Below are 24,722 nucleotides of genomic sequence, written 5' to 3'. Positions count from 1 at the left end.
TTACGACTTACGGTTCATGAGATTTATATGCATATCGAAAATTTAAATATTCAAGGGGAAATAACTCCTATAATAGGTCACTGGATCGCTTCGGTTAAAGTTATTTGAAGTTGTAACTTTTGGCAAGGAACATTTAAAAAAAAACCATTTGCCGCTAAGTCTTATAGTTTATGAGGAGTAGTGATAACAGTGTTTTTTGTAATTGGGGAGATTACTCCTATAAGGTAAATAGTAAATCTTGGTTCTTCTAATACAAGATAGATATTATACCCCTGATACATGATACCAAAGATCATTTGGATATGTTGCGTACTTTTCTTGTTTTTTGACTTTGAAAACGGCGGAAGAAAAAGAATAATAATAATTAAAAACCAATTGTTCAGAGAACAATTGAAGGTCTTTCCATATCAAAGAAATTTTGATAAGAAGATAGTTGTTCATACTGATACGATAAATAATGGTTTAATCATATTTTTAAGTGATATAAAGGAGATAATATGCTACTTCCGGTGAAATGAATGTCACTTCCGGTCTAATATGATAGCTTCTTTCACACTGATTCCAAAAATATATAGTTTCTATATACTTTTGTATTAAGAATGGGAGATACATGGTCACTTCCGGTTTGTTGGAAGTCATTTTTAGTCTTCAGTAATAAGTTTATGTATCTATATGACAAAATACATGGATTCTGAGTACTTTTATACGAAAAAATTGCAAAAAAGGTTACTTCCGGTTTTCTCAAGGTCACTTCCGGTAGTCATTTTTCAAGGTCATTTGTCATCCAACCTTTTGCACAAGGTCAAATGCCATTAAAATGGACTTAGTTGAAGTTATAATCAAATAACCTCACATCAAGACATTTCAGGGGCACTAACTCCTATTAGATGCTATTTAATTGTATCAGACCAAATGTAACATATCTTCATAACTATATAGCAATCATTTTGCACTTGTTCTTTAATATGTACCTTTTCAAGGGTTGGAGAAAATGCAAACACATGGAAAATTCCGAATTTAGAACTTGACCTTGACCTTTGACCTTGACCCCATTTTCTAATAAAGGGCCTAGGGATCTCAAATAAATACATTCCAGGGTTATACGGTTGACGGTTTATTAGTTAATAACACATATTGAGAAAATAATTTTGTAAAGGTAGATAACTCCTATAAAATTTCATCGAATCGCTTCGATCCAAATAAGCCAAATTTTCCTTAGGATGTAACGAACAATTTGTAAAAAGAATTTTGTCGCTATCTTTTTTTGTTACGAAGGAGATGCACTCTGATGATAAACAGTGAATAGGGAGATAACTCTTACAAAGAAAAGTGTTCGGCTTAGCAGGGTTAAATGTAAAAGCGCATAAACTGTACGATACAATATGAAAAATATCTAAGCGACATATTGAGAAACAAACATTTGTCGCAATATCAAAATTAGGCGGAAGAAAAAAAAAAAAAAAAAAAAAAATAATAATCAGAAGAAATACAATAGGTCTTTCCACAGAAAGGTGGAAAGACCTAATAATAATCAGAAGAAATACAATAGGTCTTTCCACAGAAAGGTGGAAAGACCTAATTAAGAGTTCAGTTTTTATACTATTAGGACTTCTAAAGAATCGAATTTGTTGTTATATTTTCTTAATTTGTTTGTTTATTTTGAATTCTGTTTTATTAACTCTTTTTCCCCCTTTTTGATTTTTCAGTAACTTAAACATCACCATAATTATATGGCGTTCAGGTCCACAACATCTTTAAAATTCAATCCCTGTACTAACTATAAAAAATTGATTAAAGTCATTCAATATTACGTCTAACGATTTGTGAAGATTTTTAAAAGTTTTTTGGTTGAATGCATGTGGAAAATTGCATGCATCATTTCAGTTCCTATATTGTTGGCTGTGTGCCTTTGTTTGTATGCCTAGATGGTGGCTACATGTACAGGATTTAACACGTGAGCCAATCAAATTTCCGAATTATATTCAGATTTATATTTAAACATAAAACTGTATCAATCCTGGTAGTGTATGTAAATATACAGCAACATTCGCCGATATACTAGATACGAGAATCTGTTTTTTTTTAAACGAAAAGATAGAATTATTCTATTCTTTAAGGTAAGCTTTAAGTTAACTCTATATTCTTTATTAGAACATGTATAAATAACCATAATTTGTTGTTTCTTTCTCCTTGTTGTCGTGTTGTATCTCCTGTAAGTCGTGTTGAAAAATTTCAGGACCAAATTAATTAAATAAACTCGACTGGGTACTATTTAATGATTCATCAATTAAATGCAATACTCGCCAACTTTGAATAATACAACGACAATACCAATCACTGGATTTCTGGTATTAACAAACAGGGACTCTTCATTGGAATGCTGGACCAGTGTCCACATTGTTAACAGTAAAAGTGCAATTTGTTGTTGAATAAAATAAAAACAATCCGTTGCAAACCCAAAACACATACAAATGTACCTATCAGTGAATCTTTGTTTAATTTGTTCTATAGTAGTGCAGCACATAACATTTTAGAGTGGCTCTTGTATGTTTTATGATGTTGTTTTATTAACTATTTGCATGTTTTATATAATGAAGAGGTGAGATTAAATAAAATATTGTCTTATCTTGTCTTGTATTGTATGCCAAAAAAAAAATGAATTCTGGTATACTATTATTGTCTTGGTTTAATGGTTCAAAAGCCAAATATTGTATTTTTTTTTATTGTTTATTGTCAAAGAAAACTTTGCACGACAGGTAACAAACAGTATTATTATATTTGAAAACGTTAAACAAGAATTAATATATCACCTAGATTATTTATTAGTTTAGATAAATACAGTGTCATTTTGATAAATATTTTAACTTGTGTAATAGAATAGAAATAGAACATATCAGTTGATAATTCAAAAACTTATATACTAAATAATAAGAGATAAGAATTTCCTTTTTTAATGTCAAATTACATATATTATACATCACCTTGTTTTATTGTTCAAATAAAAAAGGATAACAGGTTTAACAAAAAATCCGTTATGTTTCTGTAATAAATAAATATTTGACACGTAAGCGCTTTTCTAAACAAGGATATTACACTTATTGCATGTGTAACACATATTTATTGCATTATATTAATTAACTCGCTTTAAAAGGACAATCATGTTTAAAAGAAATCCGTTTTCTTGTTATTTTACTTATCAAATTTCCTTGCTTAGGCAATCTTGTAGCACGAAAAACTGTAAGAGATATACATTAAAAAAGTATTCAGAAAAAATTTGAATAAATTAACCTTTCCCCTTGCACTTTCGTTACGATTCTTGAAGAAATCTTCTCTTATGTACAGACATCGAAATGCTGGTGTACTTCTATAGCTGTATAATTTGCAAGCAGTACTTAAATAATGATTTCCGTTACTGCAAAAATTCGTTTGATTATATTTTGCCGGTATTTAGAGATACATAGTCTCCCAATATCGACCTATTTTAAGTTATATTATGTATTTATATTGTTCGTATGACAGTTGTTATCCATTTGTTTGATGTATTGTAGCCTTTGATTATGGACTTCACGTTTATAATATTCATCGTAGTTCGGTATTTTTGTTATTTAACTTTTTCTCAATGAGCGGGTTTAAATAAAGCAGCTTGCGATATAAAAAACAAATACAAAATCAACAAGTGTGCTGGGCCAATGACAAATATGCCTCCTTTAAAGGTTTATGTCGCTTACGAGTCTTATGAAGACAAAACACGCACAAGGCGCACAAAAAAAACTTATGACTAATATTAATCGTAAGTCATGAACAGTTCAGTGTACTTACGACCAATCTAAGTCGTAAGTTGTTTTTTGAAACCGCCTTCTGGTGTCTATGATGAATTTAATTGAATTTATTTCAAAGATAAAAACTGTTAAATTTTTGTACAAATATTTCTTTGATGAGTTATCTTACATTACTATTGTATATTAAGAACTATTTAAAAGAAATGTCTTTGAGAAATGATATGGCTGTGATCTTATTTATAATGTGTGATAAAACATACCAGCTTAGAATATCGCTGGTGCTAATCTATAATACTAAAATAAATAGGTCAAATTTGTCATGGGGTAAAATCGACAAATCAAGGAATTCAACATTATATATAACTAATATAGGACAATGGTGTTGATTAAAAATTACACAATTCCAGACCCTTTTGTTTTCAACATAATTAATATTGCCAATAATTAACAAGTTCCGGGTCGAATCCGATACTGATACCAATAGTATATTGACCTGTTACCTATTACCTTATCTGTACGTTCCGCATCTGACAGGCGAACCACCAAACGGTGTATTTAGGATTTGCTATATACACAGGTCATAATGACAGGGTTGATACTACAAAATTCAATCATTGTCACATTGGTTCCTATTGTAGTAATTTTAACAGCATGACTTAAGACAATACGAATACTAAAATTCTAGACTAAAAATAGGTACAGTTTCCAATTTGTAAGCCGGCATGACCGTAAAAATGCAAATCAAAGAGTTCCACTTTAAATACTGATATAGGATAATGCTGTTGATTAAAAAGTACTCCATTCCAGACCTTTTTGTTTTCCGAATAATTCTAATATTACCAATAATTAAATTCCAGGTCGACGGGTTTAAACAGAAATATTTTTAAAAGCAGAGACAAATTGTGCATATTATTCTTATAATCAACGTGACTTTATCAGATTACAATACCAAAACAAAAAATCCAGGCTACAAAATTGCTTTCACATAGTTACAAACTTGGATTCAGTCACGTACCCGCGATATCGCGCGTGTGTTCTAGTTTAATATTCTTTTTCGATATTATGTGCAGATAAAGTGTTAATATCATACAGTCGTAAATAATAAACAAATATCTACACAATATATAAACATCTCAATCTAACTCGGATTCAAAAAGAAAATTTGTTTGACAATAACTCTATTTATTTATAAACGCCGTAGCTCGAGCACATGTCAAATAAAAGAGAGGCAAACGATACCACAGGGACAAACTCATAAATCGGAAAACACCATGGCTGGAAAAAAAGACAAATAGACAATCAATAGTACTCAAAACACAATATAGAAAAATTGAGACTATGAAACAAGAACAGCAAATAACAATTTCGTCTTCATCATTTCACAAACAATTGTTAACATTGTCCATTTATCTGACATAAGTACATTTCTGTACTCTCGTATGGTTTAAGATGAGCGTCTGTTTCGTATTGCGCCATGCACAGATTTAATATAAAAAAAAGAAGAAGTGGTATGATTGCCAATGAGACAACTCTCCATAAGAGACCAAAATGACACAGCTATTAACAACTATAGGTCACCGTACGGCCTTCAACAATGAGCAAAGCCTATACCGCATAGTCAGCTTTTTAATTAAAGGTTTGGAGTACCTTGTTGTATCAAACTGTTAGGTAAGACACGAAGAGATATGTGCATGGTTAAAAGTTGGATAACTTTGTTATGTATCTCCTTTGTACATATACTCATTAGTGTGGAATTCTTTCTTTATAACTCATATTTGTTTTTAAAAAATCTTATAAATATTACCGGTACATTATTGGATTGATAGAAAAAAGTTAAATTTAGATTTTTGAATTATTAAATGCCGCCATTATATTAGTACTGTTTGAGTGACAATAAAAGATTTGTCATTCTACGTTTATGATAATGTAACTGTCAGATAAACAAATTATAAATGTTTTGCAACAGATCCGGTTACTGGAATCAAATTACATTGTTATTGAAATTGGTGAATCTAGACTCGCTTTGGAATTGAAAGCTTTAAGATTTGTCATTTTAGAGTTATAGGACTTTTAACAGTAAAGGTATCAGTAGTATGCCGCTTTTCGAAATTCATAAAAATCGATTGAGAAAAAAAAAAAGAAAAAAAAATCCGAGTTACAAACTAAAACTGAGGAAAATTTTAAACACAAATATAAGATAACTACGACACACTAGAAACACATAATGAAAAATATGGGTGTCCAGAACCTGGTGTTGTGGCATGTCAAACCTCCCGCTTTTATGGCAATATTAAATGTAACATTAAAATGAAAACATTACATGCTAGGACTACAATACAAATAAAAGGGAGATCATATGGGGCAGTAATGTTTTTACCTGAACTTATTTCCATATATGGATATCTATATTCATTTTATCTAACTTGTAATAATATGCCTCCATAATATTAATCCTTCTGTAACAACAAATTCGTGTGTTATATGTGTTCGATGTACGACTAGTTTCTTACATATTATTTGGTTGTATAATACATGCAGTTTGAAAAAGTTTGTGAAAATCAATGACAACAATATGTATCTTAAGTATTGGTGTGTATGGATATATCGGCAGACGAGCAATCAATGAATTGCTCCTTCAATCCCTTCTTGATTTATCAATCCGAATTTGACAAAACATCATTTAACAATTAAAACAATAAAGTTAAACTCATCAATAGATCGGATATCAAAGCAGATCTTGAAACCAATACTGTAACCTTTTCTTCGTATTTATATCTGCTCTTGTCAAAGACATGTTTTGATTGATATCTCATTCGGGCCAAAAAAGTCCTTTCTACATCTTAAGACATCCAATGAGGATCGATATTTGTTACGTAATTTCAAATGGCGCGTATATCTTATGAAACGTGATGCGACAGGGTGAATCTTACGGTGGATTTTGGGTAGTTTCGGATATTCCGATCAATTCGTGTAACCAAAAACGTTTAACCTAATTATTAACAAGGTTAAGTGTGACAATTCTTGCTTATTTTCCACAAATAATGCGTAGCATTCACTGGTTTCCCTGTCCACTCACTAATATCCATACGTCTAGACAGCTTAGCAATGCAAGACTGCCAAGTAATAGACTTGTAATATTAAAAGGTATTTTGTAAGACACTTAGTTAACCCATTTGTTAGGTCCATTGATATTGGACTTAATAAGGTTCATTGGTCCTCTTTATACTCGTTCCTCTTGTTGGATCTGATATTGATGTTAATTTTCTTTTGCTGACCCAAACTGGTAAACACGACTATACCTAGCTGCTGGGTTCTCGATCTCCTTAGTTGAATATAAGTGGTCATTGTACTAAAATCTTTGGCGTATCCAGCTCTGTATATCTGTGAACCATGTTCACTAGATCTCTGTAATTGTCCTTGAAATTATTGTAACGAAACAGTAGAGTTACCTCCTCGCTGTATCTGGTTTCGACCCGTAAGTTTATGTTATGTCCGTGGGTTAAGTATAGACCTTGGAGGAGATTTGATCCTCTCTCAATTCTACCAGAACCAGTACATCTTTCATCAGGAAAACGGTCTTGCCGAAAGCCACAGTTAAATTCCCCTCACTAATGAAGGTACAAGCCCTTTTTGTAAGACGGAGAAGTTGACCGATATGACATCCCCTCCTTTGGTTCCTAATCAGCAACGGTGTCCTTTTATATTCGTTGAGAGACAGACTCTCCAGCATAACCACTTCATCATTAGGTGTAGTATATCATGGTCCACCTATTTACCTGGATTTAGCTCTAAATTCACTGCACATTTGTTTCTGTTCCCAATCTCCTCTTTTATCTTATCTAATGATCAAACATAGTTAAAAGTGACCAGAACAAGTAAAATTGAAAGTAATAGAAGATGAACCCTGCTAATCCTTCCCTACATTCATAAAATAGTTGAGTAAAACGGTAATAATAAATCCCGTGAGAAACTGTCAGCTGAACCGACAGTTGCAACCTGGCCGCAGCTATTGTCTGCTTAATTCCAAGAATTTATCAATCAATCCTAAAAGATTTACTGCTACCACTACAAAGGCGCTGCGAAAGATAAAGTATGATATCTCAAACAAAAACCAACACTATTGTCCGCCAAAATATCGATAATTTCTACCACAGAACAAATGAAAGTATCAAAACGCTGAAAATTGGAGACCGTTGAGGGTTTATCAATGTCAATTTGTCGATTTCTATTGTGGAACCTTCCTGATCTGATTTGTTTTAAAAATTCATGTTCTCAGACGTTAATGTGAAAATTTAGCGTTTGGTTACAGAAAATTTGTGTACCGATTTTATCGGATCATTATACAGATTGAGCGTCTGCTTCCAATTGTGCATTCAAGAGAAAATTTCCACCGAATATATACAGGTACTTCAACATTATAGGTTTGTGAATTTTTTGTTTCTTTTGTTTTTCAGTTTGATCAACGGGACATCTTCAAGTCATGGGGAGTGGCATCAGCAAAGGTAAAGTACATATTAGTTCTTTTATTAAATAATTCATCTCAGTCTGAATCACTGGCATGTAATTCAAAGTTTTAGCTGTTGTCGATTGAACAGTACATTAGGTCGGTGGCATATACTTTATTTTAATATCTTTACTGAATATGTGGTCGCATGGCGGGAGATAAAGCCTTTGTAGTAGATACTCTGACTATGCTCTTCTTTTGAATTATCCGTCATAACCATACAAGAATATATTTCGGGGCGTACTTAAGGATGTTCGCTGCTCAGTTTGAAAATAAATAGGTTTTCAAAACACTAGTATACATTGATAGGGGATTTAATTGAGGAATAAAAAAGCCAAAAATATATAGGGGTCAATGTGTGATTGATTTGCAGATATTAGCCATTGGAAATTTGGCGGGAAAATGTTCTCTCTTGATTTTTCATAGCTTTATCATTGACCAGTTATAGTTCTCAAAAACTTAAAAAATAAAGAAGATTTTATAAGACTTTTACAAATGGCTCATAATTATACTTGTAAAAGATTTATAAAAAGACATAAAGGGGGGTGCATCGGCAAATGTTTTAAGGCATTCACATGGATAAAACCTGAGGATTTCGAAAATCGGACAAAAATTCCAAATCATGACAAGCAAACATCCTTAAGTGAGATAATTTGTAACACAGATTGACTGGTAATCAAATTTACTATATACTTATTGAAACTTTTACTTAAAGTATTAAATCTGTTATCCATGAATAATCATATGTCAATTCCTAATAATGTCTATAAAAATTTGTCTGCACTTGCATGCATGGCTGCATCATTACATTAATGTGGAAAGTCAAATCATTTAAAAAGTCCTAACGGGAGATATTTGGAATATTTAATAAAAAAAATAAATAGGAAAGAGGTCTTTACATTAATTTGTCATTACATCGTATGCTTAGTTTGAAATTAGTTTTTATTTTCATGTACTACAAAATATTTGAAATACTAGAACACACCAGTGATATGGCGGATCCGTGACTGATTTAAAGTATTTTACTATGCATAAGCCTTATTTTAGTATTGGTATTGTCATCTGATAAAGTCATGCCGATTGTAAGTTGCACAGTTTTCTCTGCTTTCAAAATCTTTATGTTTGAACCCGTCGACCTGAAACTTATTAGTTATTGGTAATATCAATTATTAGTAAATCGAAAGGACCTGGATTGAAGTATTCTTTAATCACACCATTGTCCTATATTAGTTATAAATAAAGTTGAATTCTTTGATTCTCCGTTTTAAGTCATGCCGGCTAAGAAATCGAAAACTGTACCTTCGTATTGACATCTTAGAAAGTTATACTGATTAAATTACTACAATAGGGAACAATGTGACAATGATTGATTTGAGTAGTGTCAACACTTTGATTATGACACGTGTATTAGCAAAATCCTAAATATACCGTTTGGTGGTGCGCCTGTAAGATGCGGAACGTACAGATAAGGTAATAGGTAACAGATAACAGGTGAATTTACTATTGGTATCGGTATCGGATTCAACCCGCAACTTGTTGATTATTAGCAATATTAAATTATGTGGAAAACAAAAGGTCTAGAGTGGTGTATTTTTTAATCCACACCATTGTCCTATATTAGCTCTATATAAAGTTGAATTCTTTTATTTGTCATTTTTACCCCATGACGGCTGACAAATTGGACCTCGTTATTTTAGTATTATAGATATGTATTTAGGGCAATACATATATGTTGAGGATCTATTCTTAAATACATCGTGCTTTCATAACAATCACTTTTATGTTGACATGATTAATGTTTGAATTGTAAAATACAAATGATTTTTTATACACAAGGAATAGGTTGTTTTTGGTGTATCTTGCACAATTTAAAATCTGGAATAAATGATGAATGTATATACATCTATGGTTTACTGTGTAAGGATAATATACGAAACGAAACACCATCTGTTGCTTTCTTAATTTATATCAGAAGGATATAAAATATGTTGCTTTTGATGACGAAAGTTATGAAGTTAGTAGAACAAATAACGATAAAATTCATTAATTTATTTTGGATAACTTAAAGTGTCTCATGCTAATGAAATATGATATTATTTTTTTTAATTTATAAACAGCGTCATATACAATTACGGTTAAGACTGGAGACCAAAAGGGATCGGGGACAGATGTTAATGTCTATATCATTCTGCATGGAAAAGGTGTCCAGACAAATGAGTGTAAACTTGATAACTTTTTTAAAAACGATTTTGAAAGAGGTGAGATTGATAGATTTTCTATTGATTCCGATGTCAACATGTCTGAAGTCCAGAGAATTGAACTACGGCGAGACAATTGTGGTTTGTACAGTAACTGGTATTTAGATTGGATTGAAGTGACCAATAAGAAAAATAGCATTACATTCATATTCCCTGCAATGAAATGGATCAAAGCTAATGGTCGTTACTTCTTCAATCATCACACATGTTTACCACAGGATGATCTATTCTTAGAAACAAGAAAACTAGAGCTGCAGACAATGCAGGCTGAATATCAGCTGCAGGTGAAGACAAAACCTGATATGGCTGGATTACCTGCTCAGGTAAGGTTTTAGCTAAACAGTATAACAAAAATTTGAATAACATTAATATATACATTAATCAATGAAACGAATCTGAGGGAAAAGCTTCACACAAAATAACAGTCTTAATAATGTTTAATTTTGGCTTTCAAACTGTTTTCATCTGGGCGTCGCTGGTTAGTCTTGCGTGGACGTGGCGCGCGTCTGGCGTATTAAAATTTTAACAAGGTACCTGTTTTCGGCTATAAATATTTTCTCCCATTTATTTGTATTGTAGTCCTGTCATGTAATGTGACATTTTACTGTTATAATAAACATTGCCATTAAAGCGTTTTTCTCTATCGATTTATGAATTTCGAATAGCGGTATACTACTGTTGCCTTTATTTTATATGTCTATTTTCTTACCTATGTTGAAATCCTAGTTTGCAGTTTCAAAAGAGGAAGGATGAATATCCCCGGGATAAATTTTACAGTGGAACATTTAAACAATTTCTGTTATAATACCAACAGTATGACACTTCAGGAATTTACTTCGTCGATTGTTTTACAATTACATAAAACTGATTTTTTAAAACGTCTGACGTAATGTAAAGGTGAATCAACATATGATGATAAACGTTAGAGCAAGTATTTGACACTTGGTTTTCGCTATTTCGCCATTTGCAAGAAAAGCTTAATTTTTACAAAGTCCGATTGCTGCTAATTAGAACTTGTTCGAACATTTGCTGATGTTAGCTATTTGATATAATTCTCCATACACTCTGTTGAGAAATATAGGCATAAAAGCTCTTATATTGTATATTTCGCGTATTATATAACTGTAACATTTAAAAATACAGACATAACGATTCATGTTTTTATTTTGCTTCAACATATAAATTTGGGGAAAAATCATGGTGACAAAAACTAGAATTTGCATGGTTTTTATTTTCCATTCTTTATTATTTTTCAAAGAAAGTAGCTGCTCAACTACCCAAAATAGTGACCATTGAGATTGATTTTTTTAAACATTTTGATTAGTATAGGTACGCTTAAAGGCATAAAGGTACGCATTACACAAATCATTATAAAGACTTGAGTACACTTTTAGCAAAACAACAGTTGGTTTTAAGGTTTTAAGATTGGTACCATCATCACTGTTTGATCTCAAGACTCTATTTATGCATTCAAACCTAAAATGAAGTTTACATTTAACTGCAAGGATTGTAGGGATCCTAACCTAGTTATGAAATTAATTCTTTGAAATCAATCTCGTGTGATGATCTTCTTTCAATGTTGTCTGTTACTTTTAAGCAATAACTTTACAGGGGAAATTGTTTATAAGACTTACAATTTCGTAAGTATATGTTTTTGATGCTTGTATGTCACATTATGCAAAGGTTGAAAACATAATGTGTACTTACAGAAGGCATTTCATTGTTGTACTTGTAATACTTTATTGGTTGCCCAAAAATTGGTAAATTTATGGTAATTTAAGTATTTATTTTGTATGAACTAAAATTGTATATGTGGAAACGTGTAATTGTAGAATTTTGTTTACATACAATCTGTGTAGCAAAATAAATATTTCCCTTTTAGCACCCGTGTTAAATGTAATCTGACAAAACAAATTATCATCATATTTAATATGCTATTTTTTCATTCAGGTAAAAACATTACCAGAGGATGAGAAATTTTCATTTCATTACGAAGTGAGTTAAGATTTATTATCAGTTAACACACAATTGCAATATCTTTACAACACATCTGTTGGAAACTGTCCTATTCCTGACTTGCTACAGGCGTTTACCTATTTAGAAGATGATTGTTGAAACCTGGTTTTATAGCTAGGTTACCTTTCAATTACTTGACAGTTGAAGTAAATTCCAATATAACTGACACTTTATCAATTATTTGCAAATCTACTTTATTAAAATTTTGGTATACAATTGTCAATGAAAAAACTATTAAAAGACATTAGCACAAAACTAATGATACGCATACTTCCATAATGTTGATGATCATGATATGCTCAGACTTTACTGTCAAGATCAAACAAAGCTTTAAACTTGAAAGTGTGGCCGAAAAAATGACACTGCTTATTTGTGCAACACATATTTTTGTTGACTAGACAGTGATTAAGTAGATTTATTCGGAATAATAACGAATGACACATATGTTTTTGATAAAGAATATTTACTTGCTAAACATAATAGTCTATTAGTCAAAACAAAAGTAACGATACACAAGTTTGAACTCCAATTTATCATCATATATAACAAATAGTAATAATTGTTTAAATATCCAATAAAAACATTCATTAGCAAAGCATATGCATATGAATAAAAAGAGTCTGACCGAATTGGTAAGTGTGAAAATACTGTGTTATTGAATACAGGGGTCAAATGAAAGTTGGCACTTAATTTCGAAATGAGAATTAAGTATTCAAATGTGTGCAAAAGCATACAACATCTTCAGCAGACTTTATTGTTTTAAGTTCTAATATTGATTTTTGAATTTTGTGTGAAAACATGATTTTGTAATTATCAAAAAAATGCTCCAAAATATGTTGGGTTATAACTTCAAATCAAGAAGGCAATTATTTACCCCTGGTAATACAATGAATTTAATTCCGTTATATATGGAAAATACATTGCCTTGTATCGTTGTTTTTGGTTGACTTGTATATATTGATTTTCAACTTTAACACAGGCCAACTTTGCTTTAGAAGGCATAACATTAAAAGCAGAAAGCTTCAAGCTGACGCTGATGAACAAATGTGAATGGCAAGATTTTGAAGACGTAAAGACTGTGTATACTAAAGCTTTTGGAGTTCCAGAGGTAATTAATTACAGTGTTAATCGTTATTCATTTAGTTGTCATCCTCAGGGATTTAAATATTAAAACATTGCCAACAAAGGTTAATAATAATTCTTATATAGCAGATAATGAATTGTTAAACACTCTAAAGTGTGAGTTATGAAAGACTTGTTAGGGACTGAGATGAAAAAATATATAACAGTAAGGGTGATTCATAAAATATAGGACTCTTCAGATACTCAGACGAGGATTTAATCCGTGATGTTCTACTGCTATGATTGTTTCACTTATGACCTGAATGTAGAAGAATTTCAGATTACATTCATGTAAAAGGACAGCATTGAGATTGTAAATACAACAAGCAATTATATAAAGGGCATATGGCTTAACATTCATGAATACTGGATTATTTGCATGATGAAACGGATCTTATTGTACAGACATATGTCATTCGCAAATTATTAAGTTATGGAAAAATATTAACCTCCTTTATTTATCTAAACTCAAAACAGTTTTGTTTTTAATTTTATTTGTTGTCAATTAACTACAAAGATATTACAAATCATTTTCGCAGTGTGCAAAATAAAATGTAATCATTTATCATTACAAGGCATTTTTGAAAGCACAATTATAATTACACCACAATTGCATTAAGCGATGCACATGTTGAAATTCGTACATTCACGAAATAACGAAGAAAAACATACGTTTTAAAGCATACAATTTCAATTCAACTATAAAAAAGTCACCCAATTTAAAAAAAAAAAGGATGAAAAGAAATATATATATATCAATGAATTAATAAATATCGCAATACTTTTTATCTAAACTAAATGTTATACATGTAATAAGAGTTTGAATAGTCATAGACTAATCATTTTTTTAAATTGCTGAATGCTACTATTACTTTGTATTCATAAAATATGTAACTAAAAGACAACAAAGCTATAAACGTATATATCAAAACATACATAAACACAATTCAAAATGTAAAACAATATCATAACGGCAAATCAACATCCGTCAAACACAACCATTCAAAGTTCCAGGTCTATGCAATAAGCGATCAACAAATGCAGCTTTGGACAAATGCGTCTTAAGTCCTTTTTAAATAGCTCGAGTGATTGTTCATTACAAAGATTTACTGGAACGTTATTTCACAGAGACTCTGCCGCCACATCGAACTTCTTGTATGTAAAATGCCTGTACCAAGTCAGGAATATGACAGTTCTTGTTCATTCGTTTTTGATGTGTTTTGTCATTTGATTTTGCCATGTGATTAGGAATTTTCCGATTTGATTTTCCGCTGAGTTCAGTATTTTTGTGATTTTACTTTTCACCCTACATTTTGCTATGTGCATTTTTTTGGCATCTCGATTAGAGCAGCCTTTCAAGATTTCAACGATCATGGTGGTTTGTAAAACTGTTTGATTTCACTAAAATACGAAAGAGCAAGTCAATACAAGGATTTAAATGTGTAAAGCAACAGTTAGTACTGGCATTGTGATTTTAGTGCATTTCATCAATTAACATCAATTTTATCTAAACACCATAACGATAGTTTATTATATTCAGATACTATACATATACATGAACATACAAAAAAGGCGTATTGAATATCTCTTATGAATAATAGTGACATAAAAGAAAAAACGAAAACGAAAAAACAGAAGTTCATTATTTATGTTTTTGAAATATATCTGTAACCTTTACAAACAGAGTTCAAAATACTTCAACGACGATGCCCATTTTGGACGACAGAGACTCAGCAGTTTGAATTCTTTATTGATAGAGCTGTGCACAACGATTCCACAAAAGTAAGTGTTGTTTGTCAGTATTCAGAGTCAGCTGTTACAGGTCAATAACAACGGGATTTATTAATCTTGAAATTGGCTACTTTTTTTTTTATCCCAGTTTATTAATTGAGTTAAATAACAATACAAAAATTGTTTAAAATATCATAATACATTTAGACAGCAACACTCCAATTCATTGGCATATTCGTTAAGAAAGCTGAATTTAATTATCTAAATAAAGGCAACAGTAGTTATCCGATTTAAAGAATTTATTTGTCGCAATATATTGTGTAAAAACATAATCTGAATTTCAGAAACATTTATAGTTGGTCATATCATATATTTGATTCACCTAGAAAGCTGCCTGATGAAGCTAGTTTGTGTAGCAAATATTGCATGAATCTATAATCTACATATAAAACCTTTTTGTATAACACCCATTGTTGTGTTTAAGTTACACTCGTAGGCATGTATGTATATATCGTTCTCATTCTTGTTAAATGTGGGTAGAATTTGATAATTGTGATCTATTAATATCAAGTCATTTTATAGTCAAAGGTTTTTGCTTTCTAACAAAGACTTGCTTTGTACATTGTAAATAAAGTGCAAAAAGTGTTCCGTACATGTTGTATCAATTGGGTATACTAGTTTTAATGTCGTAGATTTGGAGTAACTGAAGATATGATCAAGCCATTCCTAGAAGGCAAGACAATGTCCCAAGCAATGGACGGAAAGAAATTGTTCATTGTAGATCTAGCGATATTAGAAGGCTGTCCAACTAAGCATGACTACCTTGTAGTAAGTATGAAGCAATTAAAGGAAATGAGTAAAAGAGACAACAACACACCAAAGAGCACAAAAATCAGCCAAAGGCCACCGATGGGTATTCAATACAGCGAGAAAATCGCACAGCCGAAGACGTGCTTTAGCAGGCCTCTTAATACAAAAATATACTATTTCAGTGATTATGGACGTCATACTAAACTCAAAAATATATAATTGAACTAAAATTAAAAATCATACAAGACAAAGGCCAGATGCTTCTGACTTGGGCAAATCGCCAATCGCACAAATGAATTATTCCGTTGACATTCAAACGTGTATTTAAAAAAATTATAACGTATGAAACGTTATTTTTTCTTTTTTAAATAATCGATAAATATGGACCTCGTATTCCATTTTTGAACATATGTTCTTCTTACAGTGGATTCGTTTTTATTATTAAATTACCAGTTTCCGTGGATTTTATTGGCACATTTTAAAAACTAACCCCGAATTCCAATATTTAGATGTTAGTATGCTTGATTTAAGGATTTTTTGAACACATAAAGGAAAATATACAAGGTTTTATATTTACCAAAAGAAAAAAAAAGACCTATACTATAGACATTATAATTAGTAACTTGTAGATATAATGATACAATGTATCTCTATCAATTCAAAACATTGCTGAAACGACAGCCCTTAAACAGTGTTTTTTTGGCGTTTAAAAATTTTGTTTATTCGAGCGTCACTGATGAGTTTTTTATAGACGAAAAGCCGGTCGGGCGAAAATACAAAATTTCAATCCTTGTATCTATGATGAGTGTATTTGTCTATAAGCAACGCTTCTTTACTTTCTGTTTGAAACATAGTTATCACATTACAAAAACAAAATGGAGTTTATGTTTTGTGCATTTTATTTTTGCAGATGACTTGTCCCTTGGCTCTGTTTTATTTCAACGATGACAAAAAACTTATGCCAATAGCCATACAGCTGTTCCAACAGAAAGGACCGACCAATCCGGTGAGTTATTATTCTCTGATAAAGTAAATCAGATAACAAAAAAATTAAAAGCAATGCAATGGTTATGTTCTAAAAGAATTAATTCGGTTATAAACTGATCATCTACTGACATTGTTGGTCATTAACAAGCCAAATGGTCATTTTAAATAACAAAGGGAGATAGAGGACCAAAGGGTAGACATAATTACATTGACTTTTACATCAGTCGAAATAAAAACATTCTGAGTATATTTCACATAATTGTTACAATACATTTTACAAACTGAAATTAGATATTAAAAAAAAATGTTCGTCAGAATTGTTTTACTTATTTAAATAAAACGGAACAACGAAACATCTAAATGAGTCAATATCTATAATTAATGTCGGTAATGGTAATGTATTTTCCTGTAGCTTAGTCCAAATCGTACACTTGGATAAGTATGATAGTTTCTTATTAAAGCTGAGACATTTTCATATATATGGTTTAATTTTCGGGGTACAAATCCCTCTTTTAACACAATAAGTTCTTTGAAAATTTAGTACTTTGAACACGTTTAATAGCTTCATAGTTTTTACACATTAATGCTATGTTCCTCTACTTTCCAAATCAACACAACTGGTGAAGCTCAGTCACTTTTATAACATAGAAACATGGCTGATATCACTAAACGGAGAATGTTTATTTACGCACAACTTTTGTGTTACTCATTTTGATGTGCATTAGCGATATTGACTCACTCAAATGTCGAAGACGATGATGTAAAAATTCCGGGAAACGTGAAGAGCTGAATGACCCCAAAAAATAGACAAATGCATCTTAAGTAAACTTTACCTGATAGAGTTCTAACCTTAGATTTGAAATTATGTAATAATATACACATGTTTTGATTCAGATATAATTAAATTTACATGTATGTTTCAGAAAAGTCTGTTATTTTGATTGGTTAACAACGATTGTGCATACTGAATTTCACCTTCATATCCCAAATGAAGTTTAACATTCATGATGACACAAGCTATCACAAAAAAGTGCACAGGTTATTTAAAGAAATAAATGATAAATATTGTCAACGGGTACAAATGAATCCAAAAAATGAAATTTTGAATGTGTTTTCTTTGTCAATTTTTGCATTTTCTCATTATTACTATAACAGGTATTCCTACCGTCAGATCCAGAGTACACCTGGATGTCGGCAAAGATGTGGTACAGCCTAGCTGATTCTACATACCACCAAGCTCTTACTCATCTAAGTATAAATAATAAACATTAGAAATATATGTTATAACAATATCTTCTTGTTGTAAATTTCATTTTACTCAGGTAAATGTTTTTTTCTTAATTTTGAATATTTTATAATTGCCTTTTTCGCTTGCTAAAGTTTCAAATTTGAAAATAAAATATGTAATTTGTTGCAATGGAATGTGATGTTGTAAAATGTCATTGTTACAGTTAAACTGTGATGTTTTGTTTACAACTAAGTACTTCAAAGGTTGGATAAAGTTCGTTATGTGGAATATATTTGTGAAATTCAAAAGGCGAATGAAGTTTTTTTTTAATTCCATGGGTATGCCTGCTTATGTGTGGTAATTATCTTTATTTAAACCTTTTTATATTCTAAAAATTATGGTTTTGATTATATTGTTGTAGATTACACTCACTTGATGATGGAAGGAATAAGTGTTGTAACGAAAAGAAACCTTGCTCTACAACATCCAATTTTGAAATTACTAGATCCACATTTTTTGTATCTTATGGCTATAGATAGGTATGTTTTACAATGTCGACATTTGTACCTACCAGTGTTTCACATTTGGGAGTTTTCCGACTTGTTTGTTCTCTAGAGTACGGTATTCTTGTTGATTTAATTTTATCATGCATATTAATGTCAATGTTTACGCTAAACTTTAAAAATATACTACAAGAGATGCAAAAGGTACCAAACGGGACATTCACTAGTCGAAATAAGAATACACAACACGAACCAGGTGTGGTTGCAGGTCCTCTTGAAGGGTAATCAGATCATGTGTGGCACGGGTCATGTGCAATTGTGTACAGAATTGTTACAACGTTGGCAATGAATAAATATTTTGTTTTATGAGTTTGAAGTACGTATATATCTAGATTTTTATACCTTATTAATTACAAATAAATGGTTACATAAATGACATCAACAATGATTTAAAGTTATAAACATTGCTATATAATTGGGATGTTTAGCCACCAGGGTTTTTAAAATGTCCTGTACCAAGTCAGGAATATGGCAGTTGTTATAAAATAGTTGTGTCTATGTATGTTGGCGTTTGTTTTTAATGTACTTCAATGTTACTGTTGATTGCCTCTTTTAGTTGATGTGTTTCACTCGGCTTCAGGTTGTAGCCGGGATTCCCCCCTCAACTTTTGAACAGCGGAATACTAACTGTTGTCTTTTTTTTTTAAACCAAAGTAATCATATTTCAAAATTGTATATATCTCTTAGCTTATTACCTTTTAAACATAATATATATATATACATAATTAAAGATGTACTTGTAAATTATATGAGTGTTCAGGCACATTATTTTCAACAATTACAGTAAATGCACAGACAAATAACGTGATTTGTACTAAAAAAATAAATAAATAAACTTGAAAGATTAAAAACCCCGCTTAAGTATAAATTTCCATATATAAAAACCTGAAACAAATATGATACACTGTTATCTCTCAAATGAAAGTGACATACGTCATTTCACATTATTTCATTAATGTTTTAATAAAAATTATTTAACAGTCAGGGGCTTTCTATATCGTGATTGACATTATTTCTGTTCATTTTTAGAAGCATGTTACTTATGGAAGTTTTGGACGCATTTTTTATCCTAGTTTTTGAAATAAGGTGTTTTATTTTTTGTGCGTCACTTTTCAATCCTACATGAACAGTTTTCATCAATACCACACAACTACACACCATAAATAAGATACAGTTTTTGTGAAATTCATAAATTGAGTTTTTAATATATTACAAATAAGTCAAACAGAGTTGCCCAGTAAGGACTGATATAACCCAGGTATAGATAGCTATAGTACAAAATGGTATAATATTTTTTAAACTGTATTCAAATACTTGAATTGTTTTGACCGATCTAGCCATCCAATTGTTTGAGTATAATAAAAAAGTACCCTTCAATATCTTTAGACACAAATAGATAATATAAATTTTTATCTATTCGTTTGATGGGCTTGAACTTTGTATTTTGCCATTTAACAAGGGACATTCTAAATCAAATTTTCCTTAGAGTTCTCTATTTTTGTTATTCTACTTATATATTTTTATCATTCAGTCTTGCACTTGTCGCGTTGATAAACGATGGTGGAATCATAGACACAAATTCAAATGCAGGAATCAAAGGTCATTTTGATATAATGAGAAAGAGGTGAGAGTAAATATTAAATATATATGATACGATATGTGAGTGTCAATTAGAAAACTCTTCTGCAAAGTCACGATTAGTAAAAGTCGACCATTATAAGTAAAAGACTTTTTAATGTTAAAAAACAGTTCTATGACTATTCTGAATGAGTATATCAAACATTCTTATATGACTTTCTTCAATTGATTTGAATACACACTCGTGCTACAGCACGAATAAAAAGTATGTCAATATTGACTCCTACGTTGTATTGTTTTTGTAAAAGATATACCAGGGTTCAATTTCTGTTAAATTCGTCAATTAACTGTGACGTAAGAACATAAACATTGACGGTACAATGCCCGAATGTGAAAGTCGTCAAAACACAGAAAATAAACAAACGATGAAACGAATTTGCGTAAATAAAGTAAGATTTATTAAATGTGTTTGATAATCAAGTAAGTATAGTAATGCAATCGGCTTATTTTTAAAATATTCATTTGAAGTCTGAATACATGAATACTTGGTTGAAGCGATACACAACTATCTTGCGTCAATGGATAATGCCATTTTATGTCACAAAGATCTAGACCATTCACTTTTTTCCGTCAGAAACACACACAATAATTATATTTTCTTAAGAATCTTACTTTATCCTTCTTTAAACTGTCATTTATTTAACTTTACATCAATGAAGCATGTCCCTTATTCAGTTTGCATTGTCTTTTACGTCAATTTCAATATTGGATTGAAGTTCTGGGACACCACGTGTTTGCCTTCACAAAAAGCGCTTCGATTTATAAAAAATGACGGTCCTTCTCCCATTAGAATAGAAATGAGTTATTCCGACTTGTTGATTTTACCAATCCAAGGAATCAATCGTGGTAAAACTTGACAAAAAGTCTAAACCGTGTAGAAACCAATTTCAATTTAGAGCCAATGAATTATATTTGAAAGGATATAGCGCCTGCAATATTTCAAAAGTTTATGCACGGGAAAAAAAAATAATCGGGAACAATCTATCGTCAAATTAATTCATAAATTAGGTCAACATGAACAAACAGTAAAATAGACATTTTTTAATCTGAATGCCAACCATAACCTTATAACAAAAGCCACGGCAAATGCATATACAGATTCTATCTTAAGACGTAGCTTTCCAGAAAACTCTGTTGATGATCACAACTCCTTCATATAAAGTAATGTGTTGTTGGAGCAAGAATGGATGCTTGATCTTTTAACTAAACATTAAAATAATTGTTAAAAATGTATATTGTATTCCAATTTATTATAAACAAAAAAGTAAGGATTTGGATAAAAAAAATATGAGTAAAACAATTTACAACCTAGTTTAAGTGTTTGTTGTGATGTCCGTCACTGTCCGAAGTTAGCAGAAACGTCATCTTAACACGCTTCATTCGATATGGGATTTACCAAAGTCAGGAGTCAGTAGAATGTTTCATAGGTTGCTGTATTTCAAATTTGTTTTTCGTTTATTGTTTTGCCGATAAGCAGGTTGTTGATTTTTGTTTAAATATTGTTTTATATAATTTCATGCAGAATCCTTTTATAACTGAAGTATATACTGAATAACATTAATTGTACCAAGTATTCTACAGAATTTATTTTGCTTATCGTTGAAGATATATTATATTCGTTTCATCTTGACCCAGTAGGCTAGTCTTCTCGTTGAAACTCATACAACAATTCCGAAATTATATAATCTCCAAAATAAATTTCACAGTACAGAAAAGCAAAAAAATGTCAATTTGTATATATAGATTTCACTACTTTATTTTGTGATGTGAAAATGTACGTTAACCTTATGTATATGATTTTAACGATATAGTTTTGAACATTTTAGTATGTTTTTTTGGAAATTGGACTTGCATGGAACTCTTCCAGAGGATTTAAAAAGTCGTGGGGTATGCTTACTTTTTCTTACAAATAATGTTAAATTATGTCTATAACATTGTTGAATTGGAAACTTGGGTTTTCTACATTTAGTCTTAGTCTGCCTGTGTCGTTTCTGTCACTGTTCTCTAATTTTTTGGATTTTAACGATATGCAACTTCTGACGTCTTTTAATCAGACGAAATTAGGCGTCCCCCATCCTCTTTGTACCTGTCAGCACATAAAACCTCAACCAGTATTTGCCACATCTTCCTAACAGTATCTGTCTCAGTGCAACATTGATTGGTTTTCCTCAAGTAGGAGTTATGGAATGAGGAAAGCCTTTTTATGTCTGATTCGATAATTCTCTAGCATTCTGTCCCATTTAAAGTACTGACTTCAAATGGTGGTTTATATTCTGATCTTCGTTTTCACACTGATTGACCTTCTCTTCCATATGGGGTTAAAATGGCAGAATGCATGTCTAGCTTGGCTTATTCTGGCTCTTATATCTTTTATGCCCCACCTACGATAGTAGAGGAGCTTTATGTTTTCTTGTCTGTGGCTCCGTTCGTTCGTCCGTCTGTTCGTCCGTTCGTTCATCCCGCTTCAGGTTAAAGTTTTTGGTCAAGGTAGTTTTTGATGAAGTTTAAGTCCAATCCACTTGAAACTTAGTACACATGTTCTCTATGTTATGATCTTTCTAATGTTAATGTAAATGCCAAATTAGAGTTTTTACCCCAATTTCACGGTCCACTGAACATCGAAAATGATAGTGCGAGTGGGGCATCCGTGTACTTGGTACACATTCTTGTTTGCTGTACTATTGGAGTTACATAGCATGCTTCTAAGAAAGGCAATGTCATCGAGTGCATTGGTTGTATTGTGTTACTATTGATGTTCACGAACTTGGTATTCTTCTCATTTATAGTCAGGCCTATACTTTGAGATTTTTCATTCAGTTTAGTGGTTTTGTTCTGCAAGTTGCTCATGTTGCTTGAAAGTAGACAGATGTCATCAGGTAAATCTTAATCCTCTATTAAAGAATTGATGGTGCATCTGATGCCTGTGATTTCCTTTCCCAATGTTGTCCTTATACACCAATCTATTGCTGTAATGAATAAGATACGAGATATAATACACCCTTGTCGTACTCCATATGTTACTTGGAACCTTTCCGACTGTGGACCATAATATAATACACAGTATTCATAGTTGTTATAGATAAACTCATCATAGATACCAGGCTTTATGCATTTGTTTTGTAAATTTACTGTTACAAATTAAACTGTTAAATGATTCAAAACATTAAATCCTTTCTACTCAAGCCTGGTTTCCTTGGGCGTCTATTGCTTAACAGTTAAGCATTTAAGTGTCCAAATTGCTCGTCGACTTATTGTTTCTTGGTCTTCAATCTGTTTTGATTTGAGCTTCACTATTGAGTTTTATGAAGACGAAACCCGCGCCTAGTGTACAAAATTATAAGCCTGTAATCATGTTTGAATATTTTATCCAGAGTTAATAACCTTTATCAAACATATTGATCTGTGTAATTGTACTGCTTATAAACATTGATATGAATAATTGCTTTTTCTATTAGACGAATATGGTGATGTATAACCCGTCTATGTTTACATTGATATATTTTTTCGGAACCAATAAAGATGTATTATATGAAATAAATTAGTAAATTCCTAATATACTAGTAGTAGGTTCTTGAATAATCAATTGCTTTATACGTAGTAACACAAAACTACGTCTTTGAAAATTCTACGAAATTTACGAAATTCTAATGTACATGTTAGGACATTACAAAAAAATCGGGTAAAAGTAGAAAATGTAATGTTCCACATGACTTCTTTTTATAAAGTTATCCTGGCTGAGGCCTGGTATACTCTTTATTCACATATTTCTTGGCGGCTCTTGTTATCAAAAGTGCTGATAACTATACAAGAGCTTATTTATTTCAATCAAAAGTCAGGTTAGTAAACAATATACAAGTTACCATGGGGTTTTGGTTAACATAATATTAAAGATGCATTATATGAGAAATTAGCACTGAATAACATATTAACGACTAACTATTTTACAGGTACTTGATCCGTCCATACTTGCCGGAGCTTATCATATGAGAGATGATGCTCTGTTGTTATATGACGCCATCAAAACATATGTGGAGAAATATGTATTGCTCTACTATTGTGAGTTAAATTATATAAGTTGATTTTGTA

At 31.2% G+C, this 24,722-nt stretch overlaps 1 protein-coding gene across 1 annotated transcript in view; it reads left to right on the top strand.

Annotated features, from left to right (window-relative positions):
• The first annotated feature begins 1,966 nt into the window (after positions 1–1,966).
• Positions 1,967–24,722, top strand: part of LOC139486719 (allene oxide synthase-lipoxygenase protein-like) — a 30,303-nt gene continuing 7,547 nt past the window's right edge. The window contains exons 1-13 of the mRNA XM_071271643.1: positions 1,967–2,117; positions 8,234–8,281; positions 10,401–10,864; positions 12,492–12,536; positions 13,537–13,665; positions 15,364–15,461; positions 16,103–16,238; positions 17,131–17,226; positions 18,363–18,459; positions 18,857–18,974; positions 20,530–20,622; positions 22,463–22,523; positions 24,584–24,692. Coding sequence (XP_071127744.1) covers positions 8,260–8,281; positions 10,401–10,864; positions 12,492–12,536; positions 13,537–13,665; positions 15,364–15,461; positions 16,103–16,238; positions 17,131–17,226; positions 18,363–18,459; positions 18,857–18,974; positions 20,530–20,622; positions 22,463–22,523; positions 24,584–24,692 — 1,468 coding nt within the window. The 5' untranslated portion in view covers positions 1,967–2,117; positions 8,234–8,259. The remainder of the gene's footprint in view (positions 2,118–8,233; positions 8,282–10,400; positions 10,865–12,491; positions 12,537–13,536; positions 13,666–15,363; positions 15,462–16,102; positions 16,239–17,130; positions 17,227–18,362; positions 18,460–18,856; positions 18,975–20,529; positions 20,623–22,462; positions 22,524–24,583; positions 24,693–24,722) is intronic.

The sequence above is a fragment of the Mytilus edulis genome, chromosome 8, assembly GCF_963676685.1.
Source record: "Mytilus edulis chromosome 8, xbMytEdul2.2, whole genome shotgun sequence".
NCBI lineage: Eukaryota > Metazoa > Mollusca > Bivalvia > Mytilida > Mytilidae > Mytilus > Mytilus edulis.
This window is presented reverse-complemented; position numbering and strand designations above follow the sequence as displayed.